General features: G+C 37.0%; 1 protein-coding gene and 1 long non-coding RNA gene across 2 annotated transcripts; both read left to right on the top strand.

Moving 5' to 3' along the window:
• Positions 1-467: 467 nt before the first annotated feature.
• On the top strand, positions 468-17878 carry LOC135080807 (transmembrane protease serine 9-like). Its single transcript, XM_063975530.1, has 13 exons — positions 468-1022; positions 3115-3284; positions 3600-3918; positions 4284-4474; positions 4968-5070; positions 5310-5487; positions 6109-6346; positions 13540-13710; positions 15643-15841; positions 16073-16178; positions 16367-16554; positions 17143-17244; positions 17568-17878. Exons 1-13 carry the CDS (start codon positions 962-964, stop codon positions 17876-17878), a joined length of 2337 nt encoding a protein of 778 aa, XP_063831600.1. The 5' UTR covers positions 468-961.
• Positions 6792-8875, top strand: LOC135080641 (uncharacterized). The gene is made up of 2 exons (XR_010259044.1): positions 6792-7337; positions 8611-8875. It is a non-coding gene; the product is annotated as an uncharacterized LOC135080641 (long non-coding RNA).
• Positions 17879-18625: the final 747 nt, after the last annotated feature.

Below are 18625 nucleotides of genomic sequence, written 5' to 3'. Positions count from 1 at the left end.
TTTTATGTAAGACAAGGCAGGTATTTGACCGCAATCGCACCTGATGTTAAGTGAGATGCAGTCTAGGATTGTACAATATCAAGTTATGAAACTGAAGGTAGAAAAGCGTCGTAGCAGAAAAGCTCACTGAAAGCTTTCTATCATAATGTCAATTTTAATTGTCATAAAATACCTACTTAAGTTGCATACAAAGAGGGAATTTATGTTATAATACGAGTTTACCCGGTTTGAAATACCAGAATGCCAAAAAATTTGAAGAAAAAAAAAAGAAATTAACTTGCATTTGCTGTATCAGGCAGGTTTCCACTTTACTGTGGAATTCAATGTCGATGCCCTACACACTGGATATTCACAGCAAGCTTTACGTTATTTCAACTTTACCTTTTTTATGTGACAACCGGTTAAAAAGTTTCTTATGTATCTGTACCTATAAGAATCATGTAGGTAGGTACATGTTGAACTGAATTAAGCTCAGTCGATTGTCAATTCTCGCCTTATTAATTCGATCACTAAACAATCAAAATAAACGGTCAACGGGATAAACATTTACGTTAGCTACCTACTATTAATCATCAACTTGTAAGCTATCTATATTACGCCGGCATTTATCGGCTGCCAGCTAAAAGGCGAGATTGCGTCTGGGCAGTCCACTCGTGTCTCACGCGCAGCTAGTATGGTAATGACATCCTCGTCATCCTACCTCGCCAATCCACAAAACACCATTCCAATATCTTCAAATATATTCAACAAAACATCGAACGTGCCATGACCCGGCGATAACCTGTATTTACACCGAATAAAGTGATCTCAAAAGACTGATCAACACATCAGTGCGTCACAGTGCTATTGTTACGTATTTAATTAAGTTATTTAAGTAAATGGTATTAGACTTCGTGGGAAACGGACTGATATGTGGACACGTGCAGTGCTTTCAAAAAACTGACAAAATAGTGATAAGAAAATGGCTAGGGCTTCGTTGACTGCTGGATTCCTGGTGGCGCTACTGTTGCCAGTAAACACCTGTAAGTAAATTCATAATTAATTACTATTTAATTACATTATAGAAACCGCTACCGCAATCATCAAGTATTTAACTTCGAAGTTGTGTTTTTATAAACAGAACAGTAGGTATCTACCTAGATTCAAATCGGACTTCTCATGCTTGAAGTGCAGTGAACTCGAGTTTTTTCGGAAAAATTAAACAATTAAATTGGAATAACCCCGTAACTATAATAAGCAATATGAATAAATAGCTTTAAGGTTAAATATTATCTTTAAATAAATGTTACATCAAACCTTGTCCTTTAACCTTATAGAACCTCTAATGATAATGTTATAAAAATAATAACTATTAATATTATCTCTTAATCAACATAAATTAAAGTCGGGGAATAACAGTTTGTGGTATCTTTATTGCTTTTAATTATTATAACAAAGACACTTAAAATGCTATCGCATGGAAATACGTAAAAACGTAAACAACGTAAGTACCTATGACATCTTATAACTTATTTAACAATCATTAATGAATTAAACATAAATATCAACTGCAAAGTAAACCGACAAAATTATGAAATTAATATTTTCAAAATATCCTTTTTCGTAGTCGAGAGTCTAATTCGTTGATGTCTTTCCAATGGAGATTTTGAAAAGTTTGGTTTTATTCATAAATAAATAGATTTGGACATAATATTAAGTTAGCTTATGCTTTTAAAGCTATGAGCAATTTTAAAATACATAGGTAGTAGGTATTCATTCAAATTGATTGACTTCATGTATTCTCTTTTTATTTTGATGTAATTCATTTTCGATGATGTCCTTAATCATCAAATAATCATTGTCTATCGCTAACTTTGAATAGTGTATTAATTAATTCATTCATTATTACGTTACGAAGTTAAATGCTACTTATTTCAGTAAGCTATAAGTTGAATAGAGATGTAGGTAAATCAGTTGTTGGACTTGTTAGTGTGCAACTATGTAGTTTGTACGAATATACTTATTACGAGTATGTCAACTCATAGGTATTTTCTTGTACATAATATTAATAAATGGATTAAATTAATTTGTTACTTCCTCGAAATCCATTTACCTGTTCTAGCTTCTTGCAAAATCTAGGGTGACCATTCAGGCTGTGGAATCTATGTCATAATAATTATTGTCTTAATTGCTATTAATTAAAGATGTATCAAATTAAAACGCTCGTCTAAGGTTCTAAGATCAACGATCAATAATAAAACTTTGGCCCTTAAGAAGTGGTTCAACATGATTTTTTCATTTTACTATAGATGCTATAGAGGAGTTTTTAGATCTCAAGTTAATACATCTATACTAATATTATAAAACTGAAGAGTTTGTTTGTTTGTTTACTTGAACGCGCTAATCTCCGGAACTACTGGTCCGATTTGAAAAATTCTTTCAGTGTTAGACAGCCCATTTATCGAGGAAGGCTATAGGCTACACAACATCACGCTACGATCAATAGGAGCAGAGCAATAATGAAAAATGTTGCGAAAACTGGTTTTCACGCGTACGAAGTCGCGGGCACAACTAGTTATATTATACTCGGCATCGACGGATGTTATTTTATATGTATAATATCAGTCAATTTACCTATACGTACCTACTAGCTTTACTAAATGAAAGTGGCGCACGTGTAAGGCACGTTACTTTTAAAAGGGATAAACTCTCTATTTGTGAAACTTGTTCATCAACAACATAAGCAAAGTAATTTTATGAATTGTAATTAGGTAGTTCGCACTAAAGATATACCTACCGGCGAAACAAGGTTATTAAACTAAATGTTTGCGCAATTAATTGTTCCTGCCATTGTCAGGTACCTACTACATAGCTAATTACTAACGAGTAAACTGAAAAAAAAGATACACCTACCAAGCAAAGTAGGAATCATCTTTCAATTATTTACTTCGTAATGTGTCTAGATATTCATATTCCTAAAATATTTTCTAATTTGTTTATTTCGATTACCAAACTCGGATACACAAGGATATAACATAATTAAAGACTAAAAACATAAGTTTTATTTCACTAAATTGTAAATAAATGTGTACCTGACGCTGACACGTATGATATATATTTTATTGTGCTTTTCAGTATTTTCAGGAGATAGCTGTTATGAAGACGAGCAGGGAGGATCATGTATCCCACTCACTCAATGCAAACCACTTATGTCAGAAATACAAAACGCTGGACACCCGATGCCTCTCCATATAAGGAGAAAACTTCATGAAATCGGCTGTGGATTTGAATTAGATGAGCCATTGGTATGTTTCACGCTATTTTGATATTCCCAAAGAATATAATAGAATAGAATAGAATAATTTTTTATTTGATAGAAAGACACAAGCAGAAAAAACATAGGTACACAATGAAGGAGATACACAAATTAATGTACAGATAGCTGCTTGTGCCCCTCTGACAAAAAGGCACCCGCTCAGCATACATCAAGACCGCGCCAGGGCTTGTCTCGAAACTGATTTTCAGCGGGAAGCTTATGGTTAATAAGCCTTTCGAGCAAATAAACGTTTTTCGCTTTGCAAACACTACAATTCTAAAGGATTTTACTGAATTCATTTCAGGTCTGCTGCCCATCGCATTCAAACATTGACAATGATATTACTCCGGGATTTGACATAGGAAATTGGGGTAATATCAACCCCAAGCCTACAAGTGCTGTCGTTCCTACGCCTTCACAGCCTCACACCCGGGACACGGACAACAAGAAACCGTCAACCGGGACGGAGAACAGAAGTGGTCAGCCCCCAAACGTCCAGGGTCATCGGAACCTGCACCTCCTCCCTGAGAACTGTGGTATCGTGGACAGTGACAGGATATTTGGTGGCAACACCACTCGCCTGTTCGAGATACCTTGGATGGTACTCCTGTCTTACAGCTCACGTAAGTGAAAAGAAAATCTTTGTTTTTAAAAAGTTTATTTTAGTCGGTGAACTCTATAAAGTAGATGTAGGTACCTATCCGTTTACAGATATTTAAAGTTTGAAATAATTATGATCTACATGTTAGGCAATTTTCCTTCAGCAACTATTTTTCTTCTAGTTATTGTTATTGGATCAAGCAGAAAGTAAAACGTGAAATGAGAAAGTTAAGAACTTAATAGTCAGATGTTCCACATTCTTCTTCGTTCTAATACGACCTACCAAGTTGTGGGTGTTACCGGTGGCTTCAAGAGTTCAGGCAGTAGGTAACTCGACTTGTTGACATACCCAACTGTTCTCTTCAGTCATCATTACGTTCTTTTGCAGCAAGAGGAACGAAGCTGAGTTGCGGAGGCACGCTGATCTCTGAGCGGTACGTGCTGACTGCCGCGCACTGCGTCTCGAATCTGGGGGAGCGACTCAAGCTGAATGGAGTCATCCTGGGGGAGCACGACGTGCGAAAAGATCCCGACTGTGAACGAGTAGGGGAAAAGCTGTACTGCGCGCCGAGCGTCAGGGTACGTAATCAATTATTTTAATTTTTAAGAAAAGTAGTTAGTCATTAATTTGTGACACACATCTATTATCATAATTTTTTTTACACACTTACCCCTGCAGCTAGGTTATAAACACCTAAATGTTAGGGCTAGAAGTAAGTAGGTTTACCACGATAGTTCATTTTAGGGGTCGATGGAGATCGCACTTCTGACCGCTAGACTCGGCAGCCTGATTCAAAACCCGTTGCCATATTGTCGTATACTGACTTCTTAATAAACGTACCAGTTACATCCACATGAGGTGTCTCCTTCATTAACTTTTCTAGTTCTATGCCTAGGTAATTTTCTGAGGCTGATTACCTAAACCATTAGAGTAGGCGGCCATTGATTGATAGTCATTTTAAAATATTATTGAATGACTATTATTGTTTTGGAAAATTTTGATATCTTTAATCACTTAGCTAGTAAGTTTTTTTTCTCTTTTAATTCAGAACTTTGTGAATTCTCGTTACAGAATGTATCAGTGGAAGCAGTAATTACGCACCAATACAATCCAGAGACGCTGGTCAACGACCTTGCTCTCCTGAGGCTGTCAGAACCCGCAGATTTTTCTTTAGGTAAGAAATAGGAGAATTCCCAGATGACTTGAGTACAGAAGAAAAATGAATATACAACTGCTTTTCATATTTTTATGACTATCATTACTCGAACAGAGTTCAATTCTTTATAGGATACGAGGTTTATGTGTTGCATTAATATTCCTCGTTGGTATTTATATATCTCAACTCACCAGAAAAATAATGCTGATAAAAATCAATTTTCAAAATCCATAAAAAGCTGCTTAACTTATTTGCAGAAAGTATGAAGGCAGTGTGTCTTCCCATAACGCCTGAACTTCAAAACCAGTACTTGGACGATCAGCCAGGGACGGTTGCGGGCTGGGGCGCCACGGAGGACGGTCTGCAGTCGCCGGTGCTTCTCAGTGTAGAACTACCCATTGTCTCGAATGCAGCTTGCACTAAAGTGTACAAAGAGTAAGTGAAATATCGAAACATTTGCAACAAACTAACGAATGGTTTTCCACAATAAATAAATAAAATAAAATAGAATATTGACAAAGCTAAGGCATTCTCTATCTCGTGGGTAATGTAAAAAGATATTACTCATTATATAAAATTAGAATGAATACAGTTATCCATAAAATATGACGCTTTACCTTATTCACTTCTTGAATTTCAATCACTGATTGACGTTAATAATATGGTATCTCGTTGGTAACACCTAACTAAAAGATTCCATTATCTAGTGGCAAGACTTTCCAAGTCAATTTAGAGGATCGCCCGATTTTCCAGCTGACGAAGTGAAGAAAAAATACCCTAACTAGACCAGGATGACTCAATAAACCTCCTCCAACAAGTATTCCAATGAGGGTTTTCGCGAATGAAAAATCCGCCAGATGGCAATACGTAGACGCGAGGTCCAAATGCTGCATGATTGGTTATTTTTGACATGACATTGACAGATATGTCAAAATCCACCAATCACGCAGCAGTCAGACCCCACATCCACGTCCCGCCATCTAGCGGATCTTTCATTCGCGAAAACCCTCTTTGTAATAAAATGGAAAATACAACATTATGTTGCACTGATTTCAGCAATCCACGCATTTCCGAGCGACAACTGTGCGCCGGCGGCGTGCAGGACAAAGACTCGTGTGGTGGTGACTCCGGGGGTCCCTTGATGTACCCTGGTAATGTCTTGAACAGGGGCGAGCGCTACGTGCAGCGAGGCATCGTCTCCTTCGGCTCGAAGCGCTGCGGCATCGGCGGGTTCCCTGGCGTGTACACGCGAGTCGCCCACTATATGGACTGGATATTAGACAATATCCACGAGTAATGATAGATTAGTTAATTATTTTATAGCATTTTTAATATTAAAGGACTGTACCTAATGTATTGAACTGAATTTACTGGTTTTATTTCATGCAGATGACGGCACATCGCGCGATGTAGTTGCAATAGGTATTATGATACAAAATGTAAAGGTACGAGTAATAGATGCTACGTATTTACGATTGGATAGGTACTGTTAGTTTGCATTTTTTTAATCTGGATGGCCACGTGAATTTTCTACGTAATTTATTTTATTTGTTATATTTATTTTTAAAGTATTTGATTTGCATATTGGACTGAAGACTGTGCTCTTAATCAAGATTATTATGTAAAACAAGTAAGTAGCTAACTTTATCTTAGATTTATAATGTATTTTGATAACTCTTAATTCCTCGTAGTATTATGATTCTATTACTAAAACATAATGTCTCTAGATGGAAATAAATAAGTGTATTGGAAAGTTTGCCATAACATAGCTAAAATAGAAACTTCTTTATACTTCTTCACTAAACTCATGGTTGATCATCTGTGCTTGATAATTTGACATTGATTGATCATCTCAAAAACTATTTTGTTCCACTTTCATCAATTTATTACAATTTTAACATAAAACAAGCATGCAATTTAAAATAATGACGTGAAAGTAAACAAAAACCAATAAAAATGTAACTTCCATTTATCGTAAACATCGTAATGATATGCCTCAAAGTAGACATACCACTTGCGGGGCAGATGATGTGGGGCAAGCTGGCAGTACTAGAGGAGCAGGTGCTCCGGGGACAACGGTTGTGTCAAAGAACTTTCAAGGACTTGGGGCAACTGGGCCACTTTCAAAGTCGGCTGAACAGAAGTCGACGCCAATTCCTCGAGCCCCGATAACCACTCAGCAGAGGGTCCCAGTCTTCAGTGCTGTCAATAACTCCACACCAGTGGTTTTTCCATGCACTGTGACGGGATCAGCACAGAGCGGACAACGACGCCCTTCGCCGAATGTAACTTTGATGAGCTAAATAAGTATTTATTATGGTTTTTGTAGATTTATTTGCTATAAAATATTATGAATAGCAACTTCATCATCATCATCGTATCAGCCATAGGACGTCCACTGCTGAACATAGACCTCCCCCAATGCTTTCAATCTTGCCCGGTTTGTAGCGGCCTGCGTCCAGCGCCTTCCTGCTACCTTCGATGTCGTCGGTCCACCTTGTGGATAGACGTCCCACCCTTCGCTTTCCGGTACGCGGCCTCCACTCCAGAACCTTGCTGCCCCATCGGCCGTCAGTTCTGCGTACTATGTGCCCTGCGCATTGCCATTTCAGCTTGCTAATCCGTATAAAGTATAGCAACTTAGGCTTGCATAATGACTAGATAACTGCACAACTACCAACCACCTGCGTCTGGGTCTGCGGGTGTCTATGGGTGACGGTAATCACTTACCATCAGGTGATCCGTTTGCTCGTTTGCCTCCTGTCACATAAAAAAAAAACCTATTTACTTTTTACTTGATTTAATAATAACACCTAATCATAAGGCCTGTTAGAAAGACGCCATTGATTGAAGTAGACATAGGTACATTAGTACATAATGTTGTGGTAATATCTGTGGTAGAAGAGGAATAAAAACCTCGTTTATTTTTTGCAAGTAGGCTTTTAAAACACACTTTTTCACGTCTCAGTATTACTTTAACCCTACCACTGCTCCGGGACAATAAATGGGTCAGTGCTAAGAAGAAGCAGCATCACTGCTGACAACAGTTATAATGTTAAGCTCCCAGGGTCATTCCGATTGGGCTTTGTGGCTAATTAACCTATGTCTTCTCGTTAAGTAATGAGTCAAACCGGAGTCGTTTTCCCTGTTACACATTTAGATTATTGAAGTAAACACTGTGTGTGACATTTTAACTGCAGATATCCATTAGTCAACGCTGGGTATTGAGGAAATCACCGTATGTAGTACCAAAGTATAGGTGGAGTAGTTATAAGGTCATAGTACAATATAATTAAAATATAATTGCCATCAATAAATCAAAATAATCTTAGGATGAGGACTGCGTATAGTTAGCTGTCGGTAGTTATCTCAAGCTAGAGGATCAACCATAATTTCCTATCGTGATGTGGCACTATTTACAAGCTACTTTCATGAATGTATTGTTTCCGTAAACCAATATTATAGAAGCGAACCGGAAAAGTCATGAAAACAGTTTTCAATGACCATAAATCATTTTCCCTCTTCCTCTGAAACTGAAACATAAATTCCCTTTTCCAGTTCTTTACTTCGTTCAAGCGCACATTGTTAAAGACCTGGAATGACACAAATAACTTCATCAAGAAAATGAAAGAAGATCATTTCAGATGGCAACTCTTCAAGAGCATACTCATCTTCACCATTGGGCTCAAGCTGTTCAACGATTTGGCCAGACATTTGGCCGAGGACTTTATCTTGTATATCGACTAATGTGAATCTAGCACGTAAAGACGAAGTGTCTATGCGGTTATTAATATGCAATGTTAGTAAATGGAAATTACGAACACTCATTGTTTCATTTTATAATGAAAGGACTACATTGAATCAAATGTTTAGGGCAAAATAACTCAGTGAGTCACCACTGAATAATCTGGGGGCACGGCAGTGCCCCCACCAAGTCGAGCAAAAAAGCGGCACGGCCGTACCATCCTTTTCTCGAAGCAATTCAGGCCATTTTCGACCGCCTGTAACTTCGTTGTGGATAAAACTAGAAGGCTGAATTTTCATTAGCTATGCAGGCATTGTAAAGACACGGTATATTTAAAATTTCATTCAATTTGAACCAGTAGTTTAAGAATTATAACGGGTCAAAGTTACTTAATTTTGTCACTCACTGACTGACTCACTGACTCACCGATCATCAAAACTCTAAGGCACTTCTAGCAGACCTAGAAGCTTCAAATTTGGAATATAAGTAGTGTTTGGTGTATGAATCAAGGAAAAACTAAAATATTTGGGGGCACGGTAGTGCAACCGCCAAGTCGAGTAAAATTTTTCAATTTCGGTCCAGTTTTCTAGATACATAACTGCTGTCTACAAAATACAAAAAGAAATGATATTTGGGGGCACGGTAGTGCAACCGCCAAGTCGAGTAAAATTTTTCAATTTCGGTCCAGTTTTCTAGATACATAACTGCTGTCTACAAAATACAAAAAGAAATGAGATCCCATCAAAAACAATACTTGTCAAAAAAACCAAGTCTCGCAACTCAGTTGTTCTACGGTAAAAAGTTGTGAGATCCATGTAATACCAAGTCCAGGCCAGGAAATCTTTAACGTTTTACATAAATATATTGACTTGGCCATCGCATGAAAACACGTGTAAATTAAATTATTTAGTGCGATGGCCAAGTCAATAATTTATGTAAAACGTTAAAGATTTCCTGGCCTGGACTTGGTATTACATGGATCTCACAATTTTTTACCGTAGAACAACTGAGTTGCGAGACTTGGTTTTTTTGACAAGTATTGTTTTTGATGGGATTTAACTTGACACGATACAAATTGTACTGAAGAACTAACGGTTTATTACTTAAGTACCTAATTGATTATTTATAGGAAAATCTACCGAAAAGTCCTGAAATTAATCGGGAGCTTTTATTTACATAGAGCTACCAGTAGCAATCTAGTTATTATATTCTGATTGTAGTGAGCATAATTAAACTACCTATGTAAGAAACAAAGACCAATCGTAGACCTACTCAATGCGTCAGTTTTATAAACAAGACTTTGTAATCTGAATACTTAGACCTCTATATTCGTAAGGTAAAAAGGCTCTGCTGAATTAAGTAGGTACCTATAGGCACTGATTGATTGATTGTTTGGATCTGTCGAGCTCCAAACCCGAGGGTTTTCCAAAGTGTCGTGTTAATCTGCTCAGGGATTTCCAACTTTCACTGCGAGTCCCTAGCCCCTACTATGAAATTATTTCTTAACTTTCGATCAAAGCTAAAACGATATGGACAACTAGTGTTACTTCTAGACAATGTGACATTCGTTAGGTACCTGCTTATTTGATTCAGAATTTCAGATTCTTCAAGGCATTAATTAGGGTTATCGTTCCTTCGCCTACCTGAGTTTATAGCAGCAAATAATAAAATAATTTATCTAGCAGCCTAATACCACGGACTCTATTAATTTAAATGTTATAAAAACCATGACAGTAGCAATAATTAACTAATATAAAAAGTCATCTTGTATTTCCCCATATTTTGTATTGGTCTCTAAAAGCTATAAAAGAGAATGAGAGGTACCAAAGGTCGTGTTTTTTCCTCAAAAAACAAAAATTAAGTGGGAGTTGGGTATTTGGTGGTTTAACTGTTAATATTAAAAACAAATAGGTACTTACCTAATAAAAATCTGATTTTTAATAGATCGTCTTGAGTCAGTTAAACCGTTTAAAGTTGTATCAAACGAGTTTTAGGCCTTAATATCCAGCAAGTGCTGTTGAAATCTACTACTAACCAAAACAAAGGTCTTATAAGTTTTAGAGTTAATCGCAACTTAGTAGGAATGTACTAATTCTTTAGCAAATCGAGTAACAAAGTTCATTTACGATCGTTCGATTATCAAGCCCATTAGCGTATCGAGCCGAGCACAGAGCCGAGTTTACAAGACCTGTTGTTTTTATCAACACACACTCGAGCATAAATAAATGTCATGAACTACGGGTACGAGGAAAATCCCAACACAAGGCGGCGTCTAGCGCACGCGTCGCGCAACTTGAGTCTTTTCAGAAAAAATATAACTTATTTTGTTGATTAACCTCATGTGAGGTGATCGGACGCGCGCGGCCATCTAATTGAGCTATCAGTCGTCCGTGAACCGCCTTCTGGTCCATACCTGTGACACTCAGACAGTCATAACAAAATAATAGTTTAGTGTTAAAATGTTGGTGAAGTTCGCAGCCGCAGTCTGCATCTTTCTGCTCGCCTTGACAAGAACTGACGCACGTAAGTAACTAGTTTATCCACAAATGATCAGGCAAATTGATATTTACATTCTTACAAAACGAGATGCGTGATTTGCTGGCTTTTGGAACTATTTTGATACATATTTGAATGTCTTGAATTTTGTTTGGTAAGCAATCAAGATGTGGGCATGCTTCTAATGAGCATTGAATGTCATATTAATTACTTATCCAACTTAAGTAGGTATTCTGTAGTCGGATTAAGTATTTGTAAATGTTTGCTTACTTACTACTCAAACTCTTCTTATCTAAGTTTCATACAGTGTTGTGTTAACTTGGTAGGAATAAGCTTATCGAGCGATCCCGTGTCATTACTATTATAAAAACAGTAAAAACTAATAAAAACGAATGTAAATAACTGAGATGCTGTTTGGATAAACCTACAGTTTCAATGCCAATCATTTTTCTTGACAAATTGTATAGTTTGGGATGGGAAGAGCTGTTGTGATGATTGGCTAGGTCTGCCTCTCCCTCGTTGTTGGTTTGGCGACTCAAAGATAGCATAAGTACAGAAATTAAATTTAAATCATTAAACTGCTTATAAAACTTGAAAGCTGTTAATTGAACGAAGAATACCTTCAAAAAGTTTTATTACTGATAATGCATATAAGAAACCTTAAAACTGTAGAATCTTATAAAAACAAAACGAGAGAAGCCCAAAGGGATCACAGTGTAAAAGTTGTCATCATTATATCAAGGTTCAAGGCATAATTTTCTTAGAATCCTCGAATGGTGAGACCTAATTACGTGTATTAATGTGATGAAACCTAATAATAATAAACAATGAGTAATGGCGGAATAAAGCAAAACAAGGCTTGAGGAAAATAGTCACAACATTTTTGTTAATAAGTTATCTTATGAGTGCTGCATTGAAGGAATTAATACAGCAAACCATATTTAAAATACATAGATAAATTCATTGGCAAAACAAACGCGATACTTTTAAAATTTTAGATTTTTTGGAAACGTTTTATCTACTTACTGTCGGGAGATAAGTAGGTACCCAGATTGTAATATTGAGCTCTATCCCGTTTACCCAAATCTAAAATTATTCAGTGATATCGTGACAAATAAAATATTACAGCATTAAACACCTACAAAGTCCAATTGAACTTTTCTACTAGATACATCACCTATTCAACTCTGTTGTACCTATTAATATTTATTTTTACGAAATAGTCGATATGTATGTACTCGGTAGTTTTTAAATACGTTTCAAAACCTATTGGATACTAGAACATACTTTTTGGAGCATCCTGGACATACATACCTAATCCAAAAATATGTATTAATTTGGGAAAACCCGACGATACTAAATTATACTTCTTATGCTATTTTCCTTATACTAAGGCGGGTTCGCTAGGTCTTTTAGTCTTAACAGGGATGTACCATTCAGAGGATGCGTTTGTTTATCCTTACTTGCTGTTTTCCACACCTAGTGCAAAAATTTTACATAGGTATGTAGGGCGTAGGATGCATGTAAATAAATAGGCAATCAAACCTGGAACGGTGGAAAGGTTTTGGCAATATGTAGTTCCAAAAAGGGTTAGTTCTATCTCCCGTCCATTTTTTTTGGTACACTTATGATAATTTATTAAGTATACGTAATTCTATATGTAGAGTTAATATAATAAATCAAAAGCATTATCACACCAAAAGCGGCGTCGCCCATTCTGAAAATCTAGTCTCAACAGTTTAAGGAGGATACCCTATTAACACGTCATTATAACTGTAAATCCAAATTGTAATTTCTTTATAATAGCTCATGGTAATTTAAATGCTAGGTATCGAAAGATAACGTTAGATTTATTGCTTCAAAAATAGATAGAATACAAACCGGTCCTGTGATTATAGACTTGTTATTTAATGGCTGAGAGCTGTGTAATAAAATAATTACCCACATTTCCTATTTAATGGTCAGCTATTCCACTGTAACAGTAATTTCAAAACAGAAAATAGCTCAGATTACGATGCATTTTATAAATTTTAAACCTCTACCTACAATTATTTGCAACATCCATGGGAAGGGTGCGAGTGGTTCTATTCTACTCTATCGGAACCACACATGAGTAGTTCTAAGTCATGATTCACATGGCCACGCTGATTCTCGAACGCTTAAGTACCTATAGGCAAGGAAATATTCGACGACAAACCTGCTATTGATGTTGATATCTCAAAAACTATCCACTTTTGTTCCAAAAGCTCACTGAATCCCAAAATTACCTTCCAGAAAAATGCAACGGCGGTGCAGGATGCATAGAGCTCAAAGAATGCACGAGCCTATACGATCAGCTTCGTAACCAGGGCAACACGCCCACCCTGGCGCGGCTCCTGCGCAGTCTGCATTGCGGGTTCAACGGAGACCAGCCCATGGTAAAATTTCAATCCGTTGATTAATTATTTACTAGGTAAATAAACGCTGAACTGATCCAGTAAACACAGAGGCAGCTATTGCTTGATTCCTAGGGTAGACCGGGTACAATAGTACCACGGGTCAATAGTACCACGGGTCAATAGTACCATCGGCGATATTTCTTCACACAAGCGACGTTCAGTTGTGTGCATAGCGTCAGAATATGCGCTTTTTGTGTTTCCATCCGCTCACCAGTCGGCGGCGCTTGCGCTGAGAAACAAAGGTGTACAGGAAGGATTTTTGTTTTTTGCCCAGCCGCGGTAAGTTCTTACGTCAAATATATGAGCCCATAAGTTGCCTAATATGCTATTTGTTACCAAGGTATTGTTGTCAATAGTTTATCCAGGATCTAAACTTGGTATCGACAGCGAATTATTGGCATTCACTGTGACAATGACTGAATTTTAGGTGAAGTTCTCTTGACTACCTACTTGGAACAATTGTACCAGTCTCCATGGGGTCAATTGTAGCGGTACAATCAACCCCGTGGTACAATTAACCCCCGGAACCTTATTTTATACTTACTACATTAATATTTTAAATTGGTTTTAAAGTACCTATACTTATAATAAAATAAGTTATTATAAAACATTCACGCGGTTATTATTTTTACAATTATAGGCATACCTACCTACTGAAATAATAGTCTAGGCTCATTCATAGTTGCATGCATTAAGCATTTAGATACATATTTAATGTGTTTTATTAAATAAGTAGGTAGATGTCGATAAAAAGGTGATATAAGTACCTAAAGGTCTACTTAAAATATTTTAATATAGGTTTCTAAAACCCTTCTGAATATGTACAATTTAGCTTAATTCAGTAAGTAACTAAGTATTTGAACGTTTTGTTTTAGATGCCTCGACGTAGAGTCAAAAGTACGGATCACGGATCAACGGATCTATTCCTTTATGAACAGGCTTATGAAAAAATCTTAAATGGCGAAGCAGTAGTAGGTATAAATAATCAGGGTCAATTGTACCAGGGGTCAATTGTACCCTCATACAAAAATAGATTTTAAAGTTTTGATATTTCTTTTATTGTTATTATGCTTATTGTTGTTTCAGAAGCAATATCCGAGCCAAATAAATGTCATATTATGTAGAAACAGTTAGCTTATTCGTTTTTATGGAAGAAAAGTTATTGTTTTGTTTTTAAACTTTAGTGTTGATTTTTCATACTTGTTCCTAAATATTTTCGATCTCAATTAATAATGACTGATGATTGTAGGAGATTAAAAGTACAGAATACCAATGAAGGTGATGATTAGATAAACATAACGACTTTTATTGCCTCATATATTATTGGTACAATTGACCCGTAGTAGGGGTCAATTGTAACATGAGACATCGTACAGTTCAAACTCGATTTTCATTAAGTATTCGAAAGAAAAGTTCAACTCTGCATGCTTAAATTTGTCGCTTAGGAGTCTAGTTTTTACAGCATACTAACAGAATAAGTTATATTTCAATAGATTTCTCAAAATTGAACAATTTCCAAAAAATGGTACTATTGTCCCCGGTCTACCCTACATGAGGGAGAGATGAGTAATGGAATACGAACGAAGAAAGTCAGGCTATTGAAATCGAAAGCGTAAAATGTTCTCATGCCCAAAAAATAAAATAATTAACTCCTCTAAAAACCGAATCAATATTCAAGTTGGTATGTACTATCGGCAACAGTGATAACTACCCATGATGGTCATGTCGCCTCGTTCTATCGCAAAGAATCATCATTTGATGAGAGCGAGAGCAAAAACGGAAATGGATAGTTAACACTGTGGCCGATAGTACATACATACTTTCTTTGGCCAAAAGCAACACATTATATTTTATTTTCTTTGTACTAAGTACTCTCACAATCAATGTATGAAAACCCGTTTATCGTTTCAGATTTGCTGTCCTCCAGGGTTAGGCCCGCAAGCTTTAGACGTGGACACAGCCGAGAGAGCCGGGATCACCAGGGTGAAACCCATCAACTTACTCCCCGGACTCGATCAGTGTGGCGCACAGAATGACGACAGAATCGTGGGAGGGACCAGGGCGGAGATTGATGAACATCCCTGGATGACCTTGCTGCGGTATGACAAACGTAAGTGTGAAATCTTTTTATTTTGATAACCTTCGTTGGGCTTGTTACTAAAGATACCTACGCTCACAAGAGACATTGGCGCAGGGACGAAAATCATTTTTGCACACAGATTAAAGTAGGTACATAATAGAATCAGCAAATACCTTTGCGATCTGAGACAGAAAAGATTTCCCGTCATGGGCATATACATATTTTTGTCTAAAATGTGTAACAGTTGCGTCTATTTTACAGCCAAAGGATGGGGATTCTACTGCGGGGGAGTATTGATTTCTGCGAGGTACGTGCTCACCGCCGCCCATTGCGTCAAAGGAGAGGATCTTCCTACTAATTGGAAACTGTAAGTTCATACATAAGTAGGTATGCAGTTTGCTTTCAATAAAATAAAGCTTATTTCATGAAGCAGACCCAATATCAGAAGTTACGTCAAAATCAATTTTTTTGCCACCTCTGTCCCTTATCCAACGATGTTTGTTTCCCAGCTTCTCCTAAAGAGAAGGTAACAACCTTTTAAAAACACCTTCGCAGATCCCAGGTCCGCCTCGGTGAGTGGAACACCTCGAGTGCAGTGGACTGCATCGGGGACGATTGCAGCGGGCCTCCACAGGACATACCCGTCGAGGAAATTATCGCTCATGAGAAATACGACCCAGCAGACTCAAACCAACACAACGACATCGCTTTGTTGAGGCTGGAGCACAATGCGCAGTTTAATGGTACATAATACTTTATTTTTACACGGGAGTAGTGGTTTACACTAAAGAACCTTTCATTGCCAACGTCTAAAAGTAAAATATCACTGAAAACCCTTCCCATTGCCTCTTGTGCATGCTAAATTCTCCTCCACGATTCTGATTGAACTTTCCATGTGTTCAGTGCGAGTTGCTGGATGAGCGACGATGCCAGACAGATCAACTTAAATACGGCAACTAAGTACTAATTAGATAGATATGTCAACTAGAATGTACAAGTTCATAAACCTATTAAATAGATCTTCGAGGAAACGATAAACGGCAGATAACTCTTGCGACCTCTCGTCTATGCATCATCTACTTATTTTATCTCGGCAGTCATGGTATTGTTTATGTAAACATAATATCTGAGTGTTTTAATGTTTCTCAGTTACGCTCATTGATAAAAATTCAATAGACGAAATAGAATAAGTTAAAAGTTTGGTCCTCAGGTGATTGCTTATGAGATAGTGATCAACTACTCTATCTGACATGTTTCTGTGGATTTCTGGTGCCAATTTAAACTCACAATCTTAGTAGAGATAATTTAACATTATTTCGTCATTATTTCAGACTTCGTACGGCCTATCTGCTTGCCGACGATGAGTGACCTGAGACAGAATACACTGGAGGGCTACGATATGGAAGTCGCCGGGTGGGGTAAAACAGAAACACGTAAGTTTTTTAGTCTGCTCTTCAAAATGAGGATAAATCAGGAAACTAGTATTTTTAGGAAAAACGCAGCGACAGATCGCCAGAGGAATTAAGCAAAAAAAAAATGTTTGCCACTTTCTATGCCGATAGATGTTACGATTACCTTACTTACGTATAAATTTTAAAACCGGATTGTAACTGACGTAAAGATGATGCCAGTAAACGACTTTTTTTTTAAATACGTGGCTGTATTTTGCATTAATGTGGTTTTTCTCGATGACTTATTTATAACTTTGATGATACGAAATTCATTCGTTAATGTGGAACTGCATTTGTTTTTCCAGGCTCGGAATCAGAGGTGAAACTCAAAGTATCGGTGCCAGTGGTGAGCAACAGCGAGTGCGACAACGTATTCAGTAGGGTGAACCGCCGCATAGTGTCGCAGCAGATGTGCGCTGGTGGCATGGCAGGGCAAGACTCCTGCAGGGGAGACTCGGGAGGAGCGCTCATGGGCAAAGTGAACAAATACAACAACTGGTTTGCTTTCGGCGTCGTCTCGTACGGGCCTTCGCCGTGCGGGACCCCGGGCTGGCCGGGTGTATACACCCGCGTCACGGCCTACGTTGACTGGATACTGTCTAAGATCAAACCCTAGTTCTAATATTGACTGATTTCAACCTATTACTCGTTAAGCAGTACATGTACAACTAATAAAATCGCTTGCAGATGTGATCTCGCTTTTCATACTCCATCTAAGATTTTTTTAAACCAATTCTAAAGGCAAATTTATGTTGTTTTTGTAATTAATAATTCACTTATGGTTTTAATTATTTTTGATCACTGTTTCACTTAAAAACGAGATTGTTACTTTCAAAATGTAATGTATAGTCACTCTGTGCCATGACAGTAGATTTTTAAATCTTGCCTTTTAGAACAAAGGTATTATAGCTACAGTAAGCATTTTTATTATGTAAGTACCAATAAATAAATTATATTACCTAAATGTGACGATTGTTTTACTTTGGGTTTACTTGTTCCAACGAATAAAATAACATCTTGATGTCCAAAATTAATTTATTTTCTATATGTAAATAATATAAGTCTCTAGTTCTAAAAATGGCCTCCATTTAGCAATTTATCCTCATCCAATCCAAATTTCCAAGCACCAGCTATCACTCAATCCCATACAGTTTTATTTTCTGACAATACAAAAAGCAATATGATATTATTACATCTGTACTTATCTTAATAATAATAGTAACCTTCAAGGTACATCAATACGATGGGAATGTGTTTAATAATACATAAGTTATTCATATTTTACTAAATAATTATTGTTTTATGATATTGAAAGCCAGCCAATACAATCAATAGAGATAATTATCTCAATTTAGTAGTCTTA

The sequence above is a fragment of the Ostrinia nubilalis genome, chromosome 18 (genome assembly GCF_963855985.1).
Source record: "Ostrinia nubilalis chromosome 18, ilOstNubi1.1, whole genome shotgun sequence".
Taxonomy (NCBI): Eukaryota; Metazoa; Arthropoda; class Insecta; order Lepidoptera; family Crambidae; genus Ostrinia; species Ostrinia nubilalis.
This window is presented reverse-complemented; position numbering and strand designations above follow the sequence as displayed.